The following is an 18,297-nucleotide window of genomic DNA, read 5'->3' as shown; positions in this document are numbered from 1 at the left end:
CTCTTGTTATGTCCAAGTATTACAGTTTCACTACCCCTGTTGAGGGGATTATATTAAGAGTGATTGGGGGCAGCTAGATGGAGCAGTGCATAGAACACAGGCCCTGGATTCAGAAGAACCTGAGTTCAAATCTGGCCTCAGACACTTAACAATTACTAGCTTTGTGGCCCTGGGCAAGTCACTTAACCCTAATTGCCTCACCAAAAAAAAAAAAAAAGATTTAAAATGTTAATTTAAAAAGAAAAGATTGATTGGATTGATTTTGCTGATTGACTCACTTCAAGTTGACTTGATTGAATTCACACCTACCTTGTTCTGACTCTTCTATCCTAGGTATGTAGAGCTTCTGAACTTTCTGAACTCCACATGTTCTCTCTTTATTAATATCTAATATATTTTAATAAATGCTTAATGCCCCCAAACTGGTGCTAAAGCTTCTAATTATAAGTAACAAACATATATATTAGAAGCCCCAGTTTAAGAGGGTGGCAAGTCCTCTTCTGTTCACACCAAGTTCAGGTCCAAGCCTGACCCTCCCTGCTGTCCTCCTGTTCTGGTTAGAGTCTCTCCCCTGAGGGGAGGGCCTTTCTAAGTGCTCTGAGACTTCAAGCTCTGTAATTCCAAGTAGGCCAGTGTCCACCCTAGGAAGAAAAGGCAAGGACAGTGTCTCTCCCACTCTGAGACCCTTCTCCCTCCCCAGGCCAGTTTGCTGACCACCGAAGCCCCTTTCAAGGAGAGAACCCGGAACCAGAGAGGATGGCTGCAGGGACCCAGAGACCCTCATCCCAGGTGAGTGCAGCCCATCCACAGACCTGACCAGCATCAGCAAAGGTGGGATCCAGCAGAGCCAAGGAAGCTTTTTGCTGTTACATGTACATTGTCCTCTGCAGGGCTGTCAGCAGAGCAGACATTGTCCTCCTGGTTCTGCTCATTTCCTTCTCCCTCAGGCCACCCCAGTCTTCCCTGCTCTCTCTGAATCTCTCTCATTTTACATTTCTTAAATCAAGTCAATGAGTATTGACAGTGGCCCCTCTGCCAAGCACTGTGCCAGCCTACTGGGGATGCAAAGGAAGGTTCAAATGATAACAGGTGCTGCCCTCAATTGGCTCACATCACAGTCTCCTTGGTAGATAACAGGGCAGCAGCTGGGTCCACACAAGGTCTCTACAGTATGAATGGGAGGGCCCCTCAGAGGGAAGGCCCAAGCAGTGTCAGGGACCAGGCAAAGCTCATTTTCAGAAGGTGAGGTTTTTGCTGAGATGTGAAGGAAGCCAATGTGGGGCAGACTGGTGGCCTTGATCTGGGTCTAGCTCACCCAAAGGTTTGGAGGCAATAGAAAATCATTCATTTCTTTGCACCTAAGTCCATTCCCCCCCTTTTTTTTAAGTGAGGCAATTGGGTTTAAGTAATTTGCCCAGGGTCACACAGCTAGTAAGCGTTAAGTGTCTGAGGCTGGATCTGAACTTGGGTCCTCCTGACTCCAGGGCCGGTGCTCTATCCACTGTGCCACCTGGCTGCCCTACCCCCCCCCCCCAATCTTTTAAGGATATACCCAGGGGGAAGGATCATAGGGAATGCTTTCTGCTTGTCCCTTATTATGGCCTGGGCTAGACCACAGGGACAGATGACCACACTTGCCTCCAGGTAGGTGCTGACAAAAACCTAAGCATTTCTCCAGTCAGGAGGTTTTCTGATTATAAAGAACAAAATCTGGCAGTTGCCTGGTTATTCAGACCGCAGACAATGGGGGCGCCCAGTGAGACTGAGGTTCCTGTCAGAGAAAAAAAACACAGTGTACACCCCACCTGGGGAATCCAAGAGTCATATGAGCAGCCTGCCATTTTACTTGTCTGTTGACTTTTCCTGGATTTCAGCACCTTAATGTTGGGGGCCTTGTGACCTGGATCTGGGGACCAGCTAGCTCATCCACACATTGGAGGCTGATCACAAATCTCGTAAAAGAAATAGAGATGCATTAGGAGAGAGGCATATATGGCCAGGAGACAGAATCACTGTGGGAAAACTGTCCCCCTGGGTAGGAGAAGACCTGGTCTTTTGTATGTTTACAACCAAAAGCAGTGTGCAAAGCAGCCGTGAGGGAAACAAAGGGGAAGCAGTGCCTGGGTGGCATAGCACCCATCCTTATCGGTACATCACCTTTGTTCCTTGCAGACCAGGGTCTTTGTGCTCAGCCACACCACATTCCTGAGAGGGCAGAGGGGCTTTTCCCTTGGCAAAGTTTAATGATCCCTTAGGGTTTGGGATCCCTCTTCCCAGGACACCAGGAGGCCCAGGTGAGGAGGGTGGTCAGTGCAAACGTGAGAGACGGCTATTGGAAAGGCACAGAGTCAGGCTGTGGAGAGTCTTGGTCAAGGCTCAGCCAGGAGGCCTGTGTCGCTGGGTCAGGGAGAAGAGGACTGAGCTGCAAGAAGCCTGGATAGGGATATTTGGAGTCTGCTATGTGTTGGAGGCATAGAAACATCTCCCGGGATCCTGTTGGGAGATTTGTTAGGGTCCTTGGTAGGGACAGCCAGAATAAAGGAGTAAAAGTTACAAGCAAACCATAAACTGAGAATTATTTATTTATTCTTTCAAGAGAGTGACACCCTCCCAGAGTGGGTGATGGACATGTGTGTTTCAGAGTTCCACAGAGCATGTAGACACAGTCTCCCCATCTCAGCTATATGACCTAACAAGAAAAAAAGGGAAAAGAATGGCTTCAAAAGAATAGAACCTCTAAAAAAGGTCCAACCTTTCATTCTACTAGAAATGGAAGAGCATCAAAAACCAACTGCATTGGCCAAATTCAGGTTCTGCATGTAGCAGATTGGACAAATAGACAAACCTCCCCAAGTATCAAAGGACTTGCAGATGTAGCTGCTCTCTTGTCTGGGATTCATCATTCTGCTTCTTAACTGTTTGTCTTGACTCTTGGTCCTAAATGTTCTAATGTTTTAGGGGTAAGTGGAGAGAATTTCTTTTTCATAAATAGTTAATATATGAATTAGCTCAATCTCCAACCCCAATCAAGAAAAAAATGTATATAAAAATGTATTTTTTTATAAATGAATGAGTTCAGGGGCAGCTAGGTGGCTCAGTGGATAGAGCACCAGCCCTGGAGTCAGGAGTACCTGAGTTCAAATTCGGCCTCAGACACTTGACACTTACTAGCTGTGTGACCCTGGGCAAGTCACTTAACCCCAACTGACTCACTAAAAAAAAAAAATTTTTTTAATAAAAAATCATAGGTACTCTTTTTTCTATATAAGTAAATTTTTTTTTAATTTTTTGCAAGGCAATGTGGGTTAAGTGACTTGCCCAGGGTCACACAGCTAGTAAGTGTCAAGTGTCTGAGGCCGAATTTGAACTCAGGTCCTCCTGAATTCAGGGCCTGTGCTTTATCCACTGTGCCACCTAGCTGCCCCCTTATATAACTAAATATTAACATGAATGAATATATTCCATAAACTAGTGAAAACAATCAGAAAGCAAAGAAATAGGATTTATTTTGGTTATAACATATCATACCCCATGTTACCCCAATCTCTCAGTATTACAATATGTAACTTTCCTTCACTTTTCTGTAAACAGATTCTCATAGCTCTCACTTCAGGGCACATTGTCAGCAATATTACTTAAGAATGCTCTTCATGCTATTATCCAAGTACGACTTTATTTCAACCTTTTAGGAAATTAACGAGGTGGTTTTTTTCTTTGCTCTTCTCAGTGATGACTAATAATGTTATTCCCCCCAGAGTACAGAATATTGGCCAACTTGTCACAAAATCTTTATAAATTTCTTTAATAGGGGCAGCTAGGTGGCGCAGTGGATAAAGCACTGGCCTTGGATTCAGGAGGACCTGAGTTCAAATGCAGCCTCAGACACTTGACACTTAAGTAGCTGTGTGACCCTGGGCAAGTCACTTAACCCTCATTGCCCTGCAAAAACAACAACAACAACAACAAAAAAACCAAAATAAATTTCTTTAATATCCCTGATGACCTGTAAAATATCCCTTCTTTTTTTTTTTTTTTTTAGTGAGGCAGTTGGGGTTAAGTGACTTGCCCAGGGTCACACAGCTAGTAAGTGTTAAGTGTCTGAGGCTGGATTTGAACTCAGGTACTCCTGACTCCAGGGCCGGTGCTCTATCCACTGCGCCACCTAGCTGCGCCCAAAATATCCCTTCTTTTGAGGCTGGATTTCATATCTTCTCCACAGACTCTCATACCTCACTCTGAGGGCACATCCCTTCTCCCTGAGCCTATGGGGAGAAACATTTCATACTAAGAGATTACTCTTTTTATTGAACATTTAGTATTCCATCATGATTCTCAGTTCAGATATAGATGTTTTCTCCACATTCCATTGGGCTCTAATTAGACATGGTGTCAAGTGTTCTCTCTGACTCTCATCAAGATTAAAGGAGCTTTGGGGCCCTCCCTTCTGTGCTTCAGTTTCTTCTCTGTGTCGATGAGGGTTGGACTAGATGAATTGTGAATTCTTGTTCTCTTGTAAGTGATGGGACTTTTGATGGCTCAGGAGTTGGTGACCTTCCAGGATGTGGCTGTGGATTTCACCCAGGAGGAGTGGTGCCTCTTGGACCATCCTCAGAGAGAGCTGTACAAGGAGGTCATGCTGGAGAATGTCCAGAACCTGCTCTCTGTGGGTAAGGACCTTTGCCCCTGGTGACTGTGAGCTACTGACATGGTAGCTCCCTGCTCCTCATCCTGCCAGGCCTAGCAAGTTTGTCCTGATTCTTCCCTCTTTGTTCCTTCAAATTCCAGTCCAGATGTTGGGAAAGGAAGATAATGGAATAAGCATTTTTGTATACCTGCTTTATATCCAGCACTGGGCAAAGTGTATTAGAATTACTCTCATTTGGTCTCCACAATATCCGTATGATTTTTCTAGTATTATTATGCCCATTTCACATTTGAGAGAAGTGAGGCAAACAGAGCTTACATAGCTTGCCCAGGGGTCTGACAGGGATTTAAACTGTTATTTCTGACAGCAGGCACAGGGCTTTTACTCCTGCACTACCAGCAGCCTCTAATTTCTAGGTAATGGAAGCTAGTCATTGTGCCTGTAGTCCTTCTAGGAAAGAGGGGAATAAAGGTGGAGTTTTCTGATTCCCAATGGGCTGGGTGATGTCCGTCTGCCTCCAGAGATCCCAACAAGCCTTACCCTGGGAACCATCCTGTCATCTTTGCTTGCATGTCTCCTTTCCCTCAAGAGGAGTAAATTGTATCTTTCTCTTCATTCTTTCCTTACTCTGTATTCCCAGGATTTCCAGTTTCTAGAGAAGATTTGCCTTCCCCTTTGCAGGAAGGGGAAGCACCAGGGATGGTAGAAGAAAAAGGTGCAAGGAGCTCCTGTCCAGGTGAGTGACATAAAAGCAGGTGTATGAGGGCTGCTCTCATAAGAGGTCTCTGAGTGTTGTGGTGCAGGGAGTGCTAGACTTGTGGGCAGGAAGGTCTGACCTGGAATTGGGTTTTAGACCCATTTCAGCAGCGGGATCCTGAGCCCCTGAGCCCCAATTTCCTCATCTCGAATACAGAAGAGCAGGTCAGACTGCTTGGCCTTTCAGTTCCCCTGTAGTGACAAAACAAAACACTTATTAAGCCCAGACCATGTTCCAGACACTGCTAAGCACCTCACCAGGAAGACAAAGAATGGCAAGAGATAGGCTTTGCTCTCAAGGAGTTCAGTCTAATGGGGAAGACACCTTGTAAACAACTATCTACAAAACCAATATATTCAGGATGAATTGGAGATAATCAAGAGAGGGGAGGCCCTATGGGTAGGGAAGACTGGAGGAGACTTACTCTAAAAGGAGGAATTCTATGTGGCGCTTCAGGGAAGCCAGAGCAAGCTAGAGGGGCATCCAGAGAGAACTTGTAGTCAGCAGATGCTGCTAGTCAAGAAACAAAGAAACCTGTATGACTGATGATTATACATTTGCTGTGTTGTTTTTTGTTTTTTTTTGGTGAGGCAATTGGGGCTAAGTGACTTGCCCAGGGTCACACAGCTAGTAAGTGTTAAGTGTCTGAGGTCAGGTTTAAACTCAGGTCCTCCTGAATCCAGGGCCTGTGCTCTATCCACTGCGCCACCTAGCTGCCTCTATGATTACACATTTGGAAGGAGAGTAAGGTGTAAAAAGAGTGGGTCGGTCAGAGAGGGACTGATGACAAAGGGCCTTAAGAGCCAAGCATAGGATTTTGTATTTGATCCTGGTAATAGGATGTTTTATCGAGTGAGCAGTGACATGATCAGAAGTGTCCTGTAGTAGATGAATTGGGTAGCTTGGTGGAGGATTAGAATGAGAGACTTGAAGCAGTGGTACCAAACATCATTTTGTGTCTAATCATGAGGGTTGCAAATCACTCCACAGTGAAATATATTAATGCCTCAAACAAGCATCTACTTGTTGTTCCATGGGAAAAATATATGGCAAACACACCATGGCAATTCTTTACTCCATAAGTTGCCATTAAATCATTTTTTAATTTATTTTTAATTATTTAGAATTAAATTTTTCCAAAATTTCATGTAAAAACAAATATTAACATCAATTTTTAACCTTTGTGTTCCAAATTCTCTTCATCTATTCCCCATTCCTCCTTAAGGATGCAAGCAATTCAATAAAAGTTATCCATGTGTAGTCATGTAAAACATTTCCACATTAGTCAGGTTGTGAAAGAAAACAGACAAAAACAACTTTAGAAAAAGCAACTAACAAAAATTATGCTTCAATCTGGGTTCAGATACCACCAGTTCTTTCTCTGTTGAGTTCTTCAGAATTGTCTTGGATCATTGTATTGTTGGAAAAATCTAAGTCATTCACAGGAGATCTTCTTAAGATATTGCTGTAATTTTGTATACAGTACAGTTCACTTTGCATGAGCTCATGTGTTTCCAGGTTTTTCTGATAGCAGCCTGCTCATCTTTTTTATTTTTTAAATAGTAAACTACATTTATAGCTTGATCTTTTTTTTTTGTGGGTCAATGAAGGTTAAGTGACTTGCCCAGGGTCACACAGCTAGTAAGTGTCAAGTGTCTAAGGCCAGGTCCTCCTGAATCCAGGGCCAGTGCTTTATCCACTGTGCCACCTAGCTGCCCCTGTAAACTACATTTATATAGTACTTTATTTTTTTTTTTTAGAAACAAACTTTTATTTTATTTTTTCCAGTTACATATAAGGGTAGTTTTCAACATTAATTTTCATAAGATTTAGAGTTCCAAATTTTTCTCCCTCCCTCACTCCCTTTCCTCCCCCCTCCACAAGATCACAACCAGGTTATATATGTACAATCCACAAGTGTTCTTTTTATCAGTTCTTTCTATGGGGGTGCATGGTAAGCTTCCTCAATAGTTCCTTGGGATTGTCTTGGATCATTGCATTGCTGAGAGTAGTCAAGTCATTCACAGTTGCTCATTGAACAATACTGCTGTCACTATGCACAATGTCCTCCCAGCTCTGCTCACTTCCGTATACATAGATGTTCATTAGTCATTCCAGGTTTTTCAGGGGTCATCCTGTTTGTCATTTCCTGTAGCACAAGACCATTCCACTACAATCCTATAGCACCGCTTTTTCCATCATTCCTCAATTGATGGACATTTCCTTGATTCTCAATTCTTAGCCTCCACCAAGAGTTGCTATCAATTTTTTTTGTACATTTTTCCCCCTTTTGTCTTTTTCATGATTACTATTGTTAACTCTTTGCCTTCCATCCTTCTCACTTCCCCATGATATTTATTCTGTTATCCATAGCATCCTGCTCATCTTTTTAATTTTTTTAATAGTGTAAGGGCTAAAATTCTAGCTATACTATCTAAAATCTAATTAGTGGTTGCCAATAAATTATAAGCTTTAGCAAGAGTATTTAAATGTTTAAGTATTTATTAAAGAGCATTAGGATCAGGGAGAAAGGTAAAAATCTACCTATTTCTAAGAGACCCTATCATCCGACCCACCATGGCAAAGTCAGGAAGCAAAAAGAGAGAGCACCCCTCCACCAGCGCCTGCTTCCTATTTCATGTGTGTTCCTCCCAGAAATGGGAGGCTTCTCAATTTGATTGGCTGGTAGGCTTGATAGACAGTACCCAGGAGCAAAGGTCACTTCCTGATGCTAAAGAAAAGCCACATGGCCTTGTATTCAGAGGCATTCTCCTCATGGTGGAGCTTTCCTATAGTAAGTCTCCAGCAGGTGGCAACATTCCAATCTTTACAATAGTAAACTACATTTATATAGTACTTAAAAATATATATATATTTATTTATTTTTAGTGAGGCAATTGGGGTTAAGTGACTTGCCCAGGATCACACAGCTAGTAAGTGTTAAGTGTCTGGGGCCGGATTTGAACTCAGGTACTCCTGACTCCAAGGCCGGTGCTCTATCCACTGCGCCACCTAGCTGCCCCCTATATAGTACTTTAAAGAGAGATTTCCTTAACAATAAACTCACTAGGTTGATTATTGTGAAAATAATAATAGATAAGATTTATACAGTACCTTATACCTGAGAAAGAATTGTCTTTACCAACAGCCCAGCAAAGTACCATGTTTTATCATCATCATCTTACATGGCTCTTGTCTCCTGCTTCAAATTTTTTTCTGACTGCCCTCCCCCCCCCCCCCCCCGTCTGTCCTCCCTTCTTTCACCCCTCCCCTCTTATCCCCTTCCCCTCCTACTTTCCTGCAGGGTAAGATAGATGATTATACCCAATTGAGTGTGTATGTTATCCCCTCTTTGAGCCAATTCTGATGAGAGTAAGGCTCACTCACTCCCCATCCCCTCCCCCATCTTCCCCTCCCTTCCATAAGCTTTTTCTTGTTTCTTTTATGTGAGATACAGCACCCCATTCCCCCTCTCCCTTTCCCTTCTGTCTCAGTGCATTCCTCTGACCCCTTAATTTTACTTTTTTAAAGATATCATCCCTTCATATTCAACTCAAACCTGTGCCTTGTGTCTAAATATGCTCCATTCAGTTGTCTGTATAATGAGAAAATTCTTGAGTTACAAGTATCATCTTTCCATGTAGGAAAGTAAATATTCATCCTTTTAATAACACTTATGGTTTCTTTTTCCTGTTTACCTTTTTATGCTTCTCTAGGGTCTTGTATTTGAAAGTCAGATTTTCTATTTAGCTCAGGTTTTTTTTATCACAAATGCTTGAAAGTCCTCTCATTGAATTCCCAGTTCTGGGCTTTTCTTTAGAAAAGTTCTTTAAAGTCCCCTACTTCATTGAATGTCCATTTTACCCCTCAAAGATTATGCTTAATTTTACTGGGTAGTACATTCTAGGTTGCAGTCCCAGTTCCATTGCATTCCAGAGTATCACATTCCAAGCCCTCTGATCATTTAATGTTGAAGTTGCCAGGTCCTTTGTAATTCTGATTGATTCTTATATTTAAATTGTTTCTGAAGGCTTACAGTATTTTCTCCAATACTTGCTCATTTTGTAGTTTGACTACAGTATTCCTTGGCATTTTCCTTTTGGGGTGTGTTTCAGGAGGTGATCAGTGGATTCTTTCAATGAATAAATTTTCCTCTGGTTCTAAGAAATTGGGGCAGTTTTCCTTGATAATGGCTAGGCTCTTTTCTTGGTCGTGTTCCTCAGGTAGTCTCATTATTCTTCAGTTGTCCCTCCTGGCTATATTCCTGGGCTGTTGTTTTCTGAAAAGGTATTTTATATTTTCTACTTTTGTATTCTTTTCATTCTGCTTTATTTCTTCCTCTTGTCTCATTGAGTCATTAGCTTCCCTATGCCCAATTCTGATTCTTAGGGAATTACTTCCCCCAGTCAGCTTTTACACCTTCTTTTCCATTTGTCCAACCATATTTTCCAAGGCATGATTTTCTTTTTCCAAGCTATTGACTTTTCTCTGGAATGACTCTCATTTCTTTTCCCAATTTTTCTTCTGTATCTCTTACTTAGTTTCTAAAGGCTTTTTGAGCTCTTCCAAGAGGGCTTTTTGGTATCAAGACCAATTCTTCTTCCCCTTGAAGGCTTCACATGCAGGTGTTTTATCACTGTTGTGCTCCTGAGTTTCTCTTTTGATCTTCCCTGTCAGGATAGTAATTGTTCATGGTGAGGGTTCTCTTCTATTATTCACATTTAACCTCTTTTGTGCCTTTTAAGGTACAAGTTAAGTTCTGCTTCTGGGGTAGAATATGCACTGTCCCTAGCTTCTTTTGCTGGAGGCCATGGGCCCAGTCACTGGCATTTTGCTCTGAGGCCTCAGCTCCCTGCAGTTGCTGACTGTACTCTAGTGGCTCAGCCTTGTTGGGCCTGTGGGGGAGCAGATACCCAAGCTGACAAATGGCCTTCAGCATTGAAGCCAGGGCTGTCACAGCTGGCCTGCTGTGCCACCGGCTTGCTGAGCTTGGACTGAGGGTGCTCAGCTGCTGATCTGTGCTGAGGCTAAGAGCCTTTTGCAGGCTTGCCCAGACAGCCTGTGAGCTGGGTTGAGCTCCCCCTTTACCCTGGTGAGGTAATCTTAAGCCCAAAGATTGTTTCACTCCATCATTTTGGCAGACTTTGCAGCTCTAGAATGTGTTGAGAGGCTTAATTTAACATTGTTTCTGAGGGAAATTTGGGAGAGCTCAGGCAGCTTGCTGGTTTCACTCCCTAATCTTGTCTCTTCTATTTTTTGACTAAGTGTGTGGCCTTGGGCAAGTCACTCAACCCCAGTAGCCTCAAATATCCTGGGCCATCTCCAGTGGTGTTGATATATGCCTTGCCACTGGACCCATGACATCAACCTGATGTCATGGCCCTCTTGAGAATGAAGGACAAACAACAACCTAACCTTAACCACTGAATAGGCATTGCCTCAGACAAACTGAGACCTGAGAAAGACTTTAATTGAAAAGGCCAAGAGCCCTCACTGCATTTGGGGCCATCTCCGGTTGTGCTGATGAATATCTATCCACTGGACCCAGGTGGCTCTGGAGGAGAGGGTTAGGTTGGTGAGCTTTGCATAGTCTTTCCTCACTTAAATCCAATTCATTGTAAGACATGACATCATCTCCCCAATGTCTTGGTCATCTTCAAGCAACAACAAACTATGAGAAAAATAATTATGCTACATACATAGAAAAATATATAAAATTTATCTGGAAGAAGAGAAGGTCAAGAGTATGAAGAGAAGCAATAAAGAATTTCAAAGGAAGCTGGCCTAGCCGTACCAGAACTAAAACTGTATTGGAAAAGCAGGAGTCATCAAAGCTATCTGGTAATAGCTAAGAAGTACAGTACAGGATCCGGGGAATAGGTTAGGTATCCAAGAAGGAGGAGTAAATGATTATATCTAGTCATCTACAGGTTGAGAAACTAAGAGATTCCAGCTTCTAGAATAAGAACTCCCTATTTGACAAAAACTGCTGGTTAGCATGGAAAATGATATGGCAGAAACTGGACAAAGACCAACATCTCACACCTTACACCGAGATTCAGTCAAAATGGGCACAGGATTTAGATATAAAGGATGGTAGCACAAACAAATCAGGAGAGCGAAGAGTTTATTTCTCAGATTTGTGGACAGAGGAAGAATTTAGGACCAAACAAGAGATAGAGAACATCATGAAATGCTAAGTGAATCATTTTGCTTATATTAAATGAAAAAAATTCAAAACTACAGCAACAAATATTAGAAGGAAAAGAGAAAAATGCAAGTGTTTCTGATAAAGGCCTTTTGTCTCAAGTATAGAAAGAACTGACCCAAATTTATAAGAATGCAAGCTATTCCCCAATTGATAAATGTCCAAAGAATATAAACAGGCAGTTTTCAGACTCAAATCAAAGTTACCTCTACCCATATGAAGAAGTGCTCTGAATCACTTTTAATTAGAGAGATAAAAATTCAAAGAACTCTGAAGTACCACCTGACACCTCTCAGATTGACTAATAGGACAGAAAAGGAAAATAACTGTTGGAGATGTGGGAAAATTAAAACACTAATGCATTGTTGGTGAGGTTGTGAACTGATCCAACTGAGTGAAATTTTTCCCAACCCTTAGATATAGGATTTTTTTAAAGGTATAAGTGACTTAATCAATATTTTATATTATAAGTTATGATTTAATAATCAGCATATAGTGTATAAATTGTGATTTAACCTGTTTAAGTATTTCTTATAGAGCAAATAAGGCAGCAGTGGTTATAAAATGTTAGATGAAGACAAGATTGACTTCAGCCTTGACAATACTTATTGTAGACAATTGTTTGATTCTGTGATTGTCTTTTTAGACATTAAAAAGTCAAAGACTGTCCCATTTTGATGGCAATATGTCAAGAAAATTGACTGTTCATTGGTCGACTGTCCAGACTTTATTATGTTTCTTGGTGGACTGTAAAATGGGAGGAGATTGTCTAAAAATAGTAAGGTATATAAGCATTTAAGCCTCATAATGGTGTAAAAATCTTAGACCAGTACTGCTCTATGTCTCTGGGCCCTAAGCCTTACAGTGGCTTTATTGTGAGACAGGATCCCCCTCTCAATAAATCTATATTTCTACAGCTTGGAGATTTCACTGTTTCTTTTCTTCTTCAGACTTAGAAATTTTCATGACACAATGGCTGTGCAGAGCAATTTGTAAATATGCCCAAAGGGCAATAAAACTCCATAGTCTTTGATCCAGCAATAGCAGTACTAAATCTTTATGCCAAAAAGATCATAAAAAAGAAACCTACATGTACAAAAATATTTGTAGATGCTTTTTTTGCCGTTGCAAATAACTGGAAAGGGAAGGAATGCCCATTGATTAGGGAATGGCTGAATGAGTTGTAGAATATAAATGTAATAAAATACTATCATACTTTTTAAAATGATGAACAGGCAGATTTCAGAAAAACCTGGAAATACTTAAGTGTGAGTTAAGTGAGCAGAACCACCGAACATTGTACACGTAACAGCAACCTTGTGCTATGATCAACTATGATAGACTTAGCTGTTCTCAGCAATACTATTGCTCTAAGACAACTGCAAAGGACTCATCATGGAAAATGCTTTCCGCCTCCTTTTCTTTTTTGGGGGGGCTGGGGTTGGGGCAATGAGGATTAAGTGACTTGCCCAGGGTCCCACAGCTAGTGTCAGGTATCTGAGGTCACATTTGAACTCAGGTCCTCCTGAATCCAGGGTGGTGCTTTATCCACTGCACCACCTAGCTGCCCCCTCTCCACTTTAAAAGAAAAAAATATGCAGTCTGAAAAAAAGTTTGAGGCATACTATTTTGACTTTTTTTTCTGTTTTCTCTTTCTCATGGTATGAGTGAGATTTTCCCCCACCCCTTAAATATAAGTGATTTAACAGTAGTATTAATCAGTTTATAGACTACTAAATGTGATTTAAAAGATTTAGATATTCTTTAGTAGCTTAAAATGATAATGAAGTAAGTAAGATAGATTTTAAGGAGCTAAGGGGGCAGCTAGGTGGTACAGTGGATAAAGCACTGGCCTTGATTTCAGGAGAACCTAAGTTCAAATCTGGCTTCAGACACTTGAAACTTACTAGCTGTGTGACCCTGGGCAAGTCACTTAACCCTTTATTGCCCCACAAAAAAATAAAGGACTCAAAAAAAAAAAAAAAGAAGGAAGAAAGGAGGTAAGGCAAATGCTAACTTGCCTATTCTACAAACTTAAACCAAATATTCAACTACCTGACTTCCAATTGTGGTTATGTATAGAAACCAATCAGCTTAAAGGTCAGATAGCTAAAATAGTAAATTCTGAGGTATAAGAGACCCATCAGACCTGGGGAGAAGTCGGAAAGCCAAGCCTAACCAATATGGTGGAAAGTCTTGATAGCTTCAGCTTTATTGTGAGAAAGGATCCCTCTTTCAATAAAACTATTTTCTTTTCACTTTCTTTGTCTAACCCTGGGACTTTGAAATTTTCCCAACAGTGGTTTTTCCCTTTTGTCCTGTGTCTTTCACAACATAACCAATGTGGAAATGTATATGCATGGTTCCACATGTATAAGTTCTATCAGATTGATTGCCATCTTCAGGAGGGGAAAGGAAAAAGAGGGAGGGAGAAAAAATTGGAAGCTCAAAATTGAATGGGAAATAAATTTTGAAAGCTACCTTTACATGTAATTGGAAAAAAAGAAAATACTATTTACAAAATAAAATAAGCTATCTTGCAGGTGTTTCCAAAGATTGATTTTGCTTGTTTTAAATGGAAAATTCTTCATTTTGACTGAGGAAGTAGAATATGAATGAGTTTCCATGACGCCATTAGAGAACAGAACATATTTAGGTGTATCTGTCTTTCTGTTAATACATAATTGATTCCTTCAGGTGCAGAGACCAGGTTTGAAGTGAAGGAGATGACTACAAAGGTGGACATTCTTGTGGAAGAATGTTTCTATCATAGATTTCAGAGTAAAAATGGTGCCTGTGACTTCAGTTTGAGAGACATCTGTGGCTCTAATACCAAGGTGGATAAAAATACTAAGAGTATCTGGAAGTTTGGTGAAATTGGAGAGGCCTTCACACAGTCTTCAGTCTTAAATAACAGGAAGAGAAGGACTTCATGGAATGAAGGTGTTCAGGACAGTGAAGATAATAAATGGTTTCCTCAACAACTAAAGGCTCATGAGAAGTCTCTGCAAATGCAAATGGATCAAGGTAATCATCTGGAAATGGCCTTGAATTTAAATTCTGATCTCATTACACATCAGAAAAGTGATACTGGAGAAATGCCTTATGTAGCTGACAAACATGGGAAGGCCTTCAGTCAGAGCTCTAAGCTCATTACTCTTCAGAAAATTCACAGTAGAAAGGAGCCTGTTGAATACAATGAATGTAAAGCAACCTCCTCCCTTCACTCATCTCTTCCTTGCCATGCTGGATTTGACCATGGAATGAAAAGATATGCATGTCATCATTGTGGAAAGGCCTTTGCTTCAAACTCAGATCTTATTAGTCATCAGAACATTCACACTGGACAAAAGTTTTATGAATGTAATGAGTGTGGAAAGACTTTCACACAGGAATGGCATCTTGTTGTGCATCAGAGAATCCACACTGGAGAGAAACCTTATGAATGTAATGAGTGTGGAAAGACTTTCACACTGAGTTGTAATCTTGCTAACCATCAGAGACTCCACACTGGAGAGAAACATTATGAATGTTATCAGTGTGGAAAGACTTTCACAAAGAATTCCCTTCTTGCTAAGCATCAGAGAATTCACACTGGAGAGAAACCTTATGAATGTAATCAGTGTGGAAAGGCTTTCACACAGAGGTACCCTCTTGTTAGACATCAGAGAATCCACACTGGAGAGAAACCTTATAAATGTAATCAGTGTGAAAAGGCTTTCACAGAGAGATCCAGTCTTGTTGCACATCAGGGAATCCACACTGGAGAGAAACCTTATGAATGTTATCAGTGTGGAAAGGCTTTCACACAGAGCTATGCTCTTGCTAAGCATCAGAGAATCCACACTGGAGAGAAACCTTATGAGTGTAATCAGTGTGGAAAGGCTTTTGCACAGATTTCCAGTCTTTCTAACCATCGGAAAGCCCACATTGGAGAGAAACCTTATGAATGTTATCACTGTGGAAAGGCTTTCACACAGAGTTCCCATCTTGCTGCACATCAGAGAATCCACACTGGAGAGAAACCTTTTGAATGTAAGCAGTGTGGAAAGGCTTTCACAACAAGGTCCACTCTTGTTGCACATCAGAGAATCCACACTGGAGAGAAACCTTATGAGTGTAATCATTGTGGAAAGGTTTTTGCACATATTTCCGGTCTTTCTAACCATCAGAAAGCCCACATTGGAGAGAAACCTTATAAATGTTTTCAGTGTGGAAAGGCTTTCACACAGAGTTCTCATCTTGCTGCACATCAGAGAATCCACACTGGAGAGAAACCTTTTGAATGTAATCAGTGTGGGAAGGCTTTCACAATGAGGTCCACTCTTGTTGCACATCAGAGAATCCACACTGGAGAGAAACCTTTTGAGTGTAATCACTGTGGGAAGTCTTTCTCAGAGAGGTCCACTCTTGCTAAGCATAAGAGAATCCACACTGGAGAGAAACCTTTTGAATGTGATCACTGTGGCAAGACTTTCACAGAGAGTTCTAGTCTTACTAAGCATAAGAGAATCCACACTGGAGAGAAACCTTATGAATGTAAGCAGTGTGGAAGGGCTTTCACATTGAGCTCTAATCTTGCTGCACATCAGAGAATCCATGCTGGAGAGAAACCTTATGAATGTGATCAGTGTGGAAAGGCTTTCACACAGAGTTCCAGTCTTCATAAGCATAAGAGAATCCACACTGGAGAGAACCTTTTGAATGCAATCAGTATGGAAAGAAGTTCAGATGCAGCTCCAGTCTTGCTGTGCACAGAAGGGAATCCACACTGCAAAGAAATCTTATGAACATAATTAATGTGGTCAAACCTTCAGGCAATAACCATCTCTTACTTCCCATCTGAGAATTCCTATTGTATAGTATAAGAAAATCATGGGCTTTGCCGTGAGGTTGAAGCCATGAGCCCGGGTCGAACAGACTTAAAGTGGCAAGGGCAAGAATCAAAAAGAACTTAAGGGGACAAGAGTGCATGTCAAATAAATTGTATTCCTCAATGATCATGCTTGGAGTTAGACTCAGAATAACATGAGTCCCATAATGTCATATGCTTTTCATCCTTAAGTTAGTATTACACAAATGGATTTTGCTATAAGATGCTTAATAACAAAAGAATTAGGATAGGTGTAGTGCCTTCAGAACTCCTTAAAACAGTGGGAACATTTTTACATTGATTAAATATCAAACACAGGTAAACTCAGATTTCCCATTTTAACAGAATTTTTTTTTTAATTTGACATCCAGATAGAAGAGAAATTGCTTTTCCACCATAGGTGATACAATAGTTCACCAATTATATCATAAGGATTTTTAAAAACATAGTACCTTCAAACATTATTTGGATTTTTAAAAAAATTTGAAACCAAATCAATTAATTACCAGTCAGGTGTTCTTAATTCAGTTGTATATGCTTTTACACAGAAACCTTAAAATCACAAGCTTCCTGAAACTGGGGGGGGGGGGCGGGGGGAGGTATGGTTCAATCATCTTGCCTTAGCAGACAAAAAAATGGGACATTTCAATTTTCTAAGGCCTAATACTTTTAGCACTTTAAAAGAAAAAGACTTATTCATAGTTTCACATAGTACATTTTATAAAGTGGTGAGTTTCCCAGCTAATGTTTATAATTTCTTTATTTTCTTTAAAGAGCTGAGATATCCACCCATACCTTAGAAACTTATGAGAAAAACAGCAGTTTTTCTTCCCCCCAAGGCTTTTGTAGCCCAAAAGACAGGATATGGCCTGATTTACCAGAGTTATGTAAATTTAAGCCAAAAGCTGTTCCTAAAGACATTGTGGTTCAATGATCAGAGACTTTTAAAAATACACATTCCAAACAGTTCTTGAATTTAAGCTATTCTATTACAAAAAATTTCAAAAGTACTAGTATATAACAGATCGATCATGCTAAATTCCTCTTAGAAGCTGCCACATGGAAAAAGGGGGGCCTTTAGGACACAGGGTGGCCTCCACTTTGATTCAAGCCCTGTGTCACCATTTTGGAAATTAAAAAGAATCCATCAGGTTCACCCTTGTCATGGTTTTGCAGAGATTAACCTTATAGGCAATTTTCTGTTCAGACACAGTCTCCACAACTGATAGACACATAAACGCACATAAGAGAACAAACTAGAGCTGCAGACTTAGTAGCAGTGTCATCCTAAGCAAGTCACTTAACCCTGTTTGCATCAGTTTCCTCATTTGTAAAACAAACTGGAGAAGGAAATGGCAAACTACCCCTGTACCTTTGCCAAGAAACTCCCTAACTGGAGACTCGTTGCTGACTGAAAATAACTGAGCAACAAGTTCCTTTCAGCACTCCATCCACTCGTCTAACAAAACATGGAATGCCCAGAACTCCCCCATCTTCAAAAACCCTTCTCTGAGCCCTCTCATCCTCCACCTCTTTCCTCCTCTTCACAGGTGATTTCCCTACAAAAGACCCCCTGCTCCCTTTTCCTCCTCCTGGAAATCAGATCTAATGCAGTCAGCTAAAAGCCGAGGTCTCTGGTAAAGAGCCCACCCCTTTCATGGGCTTTTTCCTGACTTCTCTGTAACATGGTTCTTGTCAACCACCCCCCCCCCATTGGATAAACACTTGTCCTTGGAGATTGTCACCCGTCCTGGTTCTCCTCCTGCCTGTGGGACTGATGACCAGGGGATCCATAAGTGCTTCTTCTGATCTGA

At 41.1% G+C, this 18,297-nt stretch overlaps 1 protein-coding gene across 3 annotated transcripts; it reads left to right on the top strand.

Moving 5' to 3' along the window:
• Window positions 1-744: 744 nt before the first annotated feature.
• LOC122747018 (zinc finger protein 2 homolog) lies at window positions 745-17,040 on the top strand. 3 transcript variants are annotated; one of them, XM_043993216.1, is made up of 4 exons: window positions 745-789; window positions 4,518-4,667; window positions 5,286-5,381; window positions 14,308-17,040. In XM_043993216.1, exons 2-4 carry the CDS (start codon window positions 4,520-4,522, stop codon window positions 16,398-16,400), a joined length of 2,337 nt encoding a protein of 778 aa, XP_043849151.1. In that variant the 5' UTR covers window positions 745-789; window positions 4,518-4,519; the 3' UTR covers window positions 16,401-17,040. The 3 variants fall into 3 exon arrangements, with proteins under 3 accessions (XP_043849151.1, XP_043849150.1, XP_043849152.1); XM_043993215.1 differs by having other exon boundaries at window positions 747-789; window positions 4,541-4,667; XM_043993217.1 differs by lacking the exon at window positions 745-789 and adding an exon at window positions 2,898-2,960 and having other exon boundaries at window positions 4,541-4,667.
• Window positions 17,041-18,297: the final 1,257 nt, after the last annotated feature.

Source organism: Dromiciops gliroides, chromosome 3 (genome assembly GCF_019393635.1).
Source record: "Dromiciops gliroides isolate mDroGli1 chromosome 3, mDroGli1.pri, whole genome shotgun sequence".
In the NCBI taxonomy this organism is placed as follows: Eukaryota; Metazoa; Chordata; class Mammalia; order Microbiotheria; family Microbiotheriidae; genus Dromiciops; species Dromiciops gliroides.
This window is presented reverse-complemented; position numbering and strand designations above follow the sequence as displayed.

Excerpts from the sequence above, each read along its gene's own strand:
- LOC122747018 (XM_043993215.1), top strand. The coding sequence starts at position 757 with ATGGCTGCAGGGACCCAGAGACCCTCATCCCAG. Across the intron at positions 4,668-5,285 it reads CCAGAACCTGCTCTCTGTGG|GATTTCCAGTTTCTAGAGAA; the intron begins GTAAGGACCTTT and ends CTGTATTCCCAG. Across the intron at positions 5,382-14,307 it reads TGCAAGGAGCTCCTGTCCAG|GTGCAGAGACCAGGTTTGAA; the intron begins GTGAGTGACATA and ends TGATTCCTTCAG.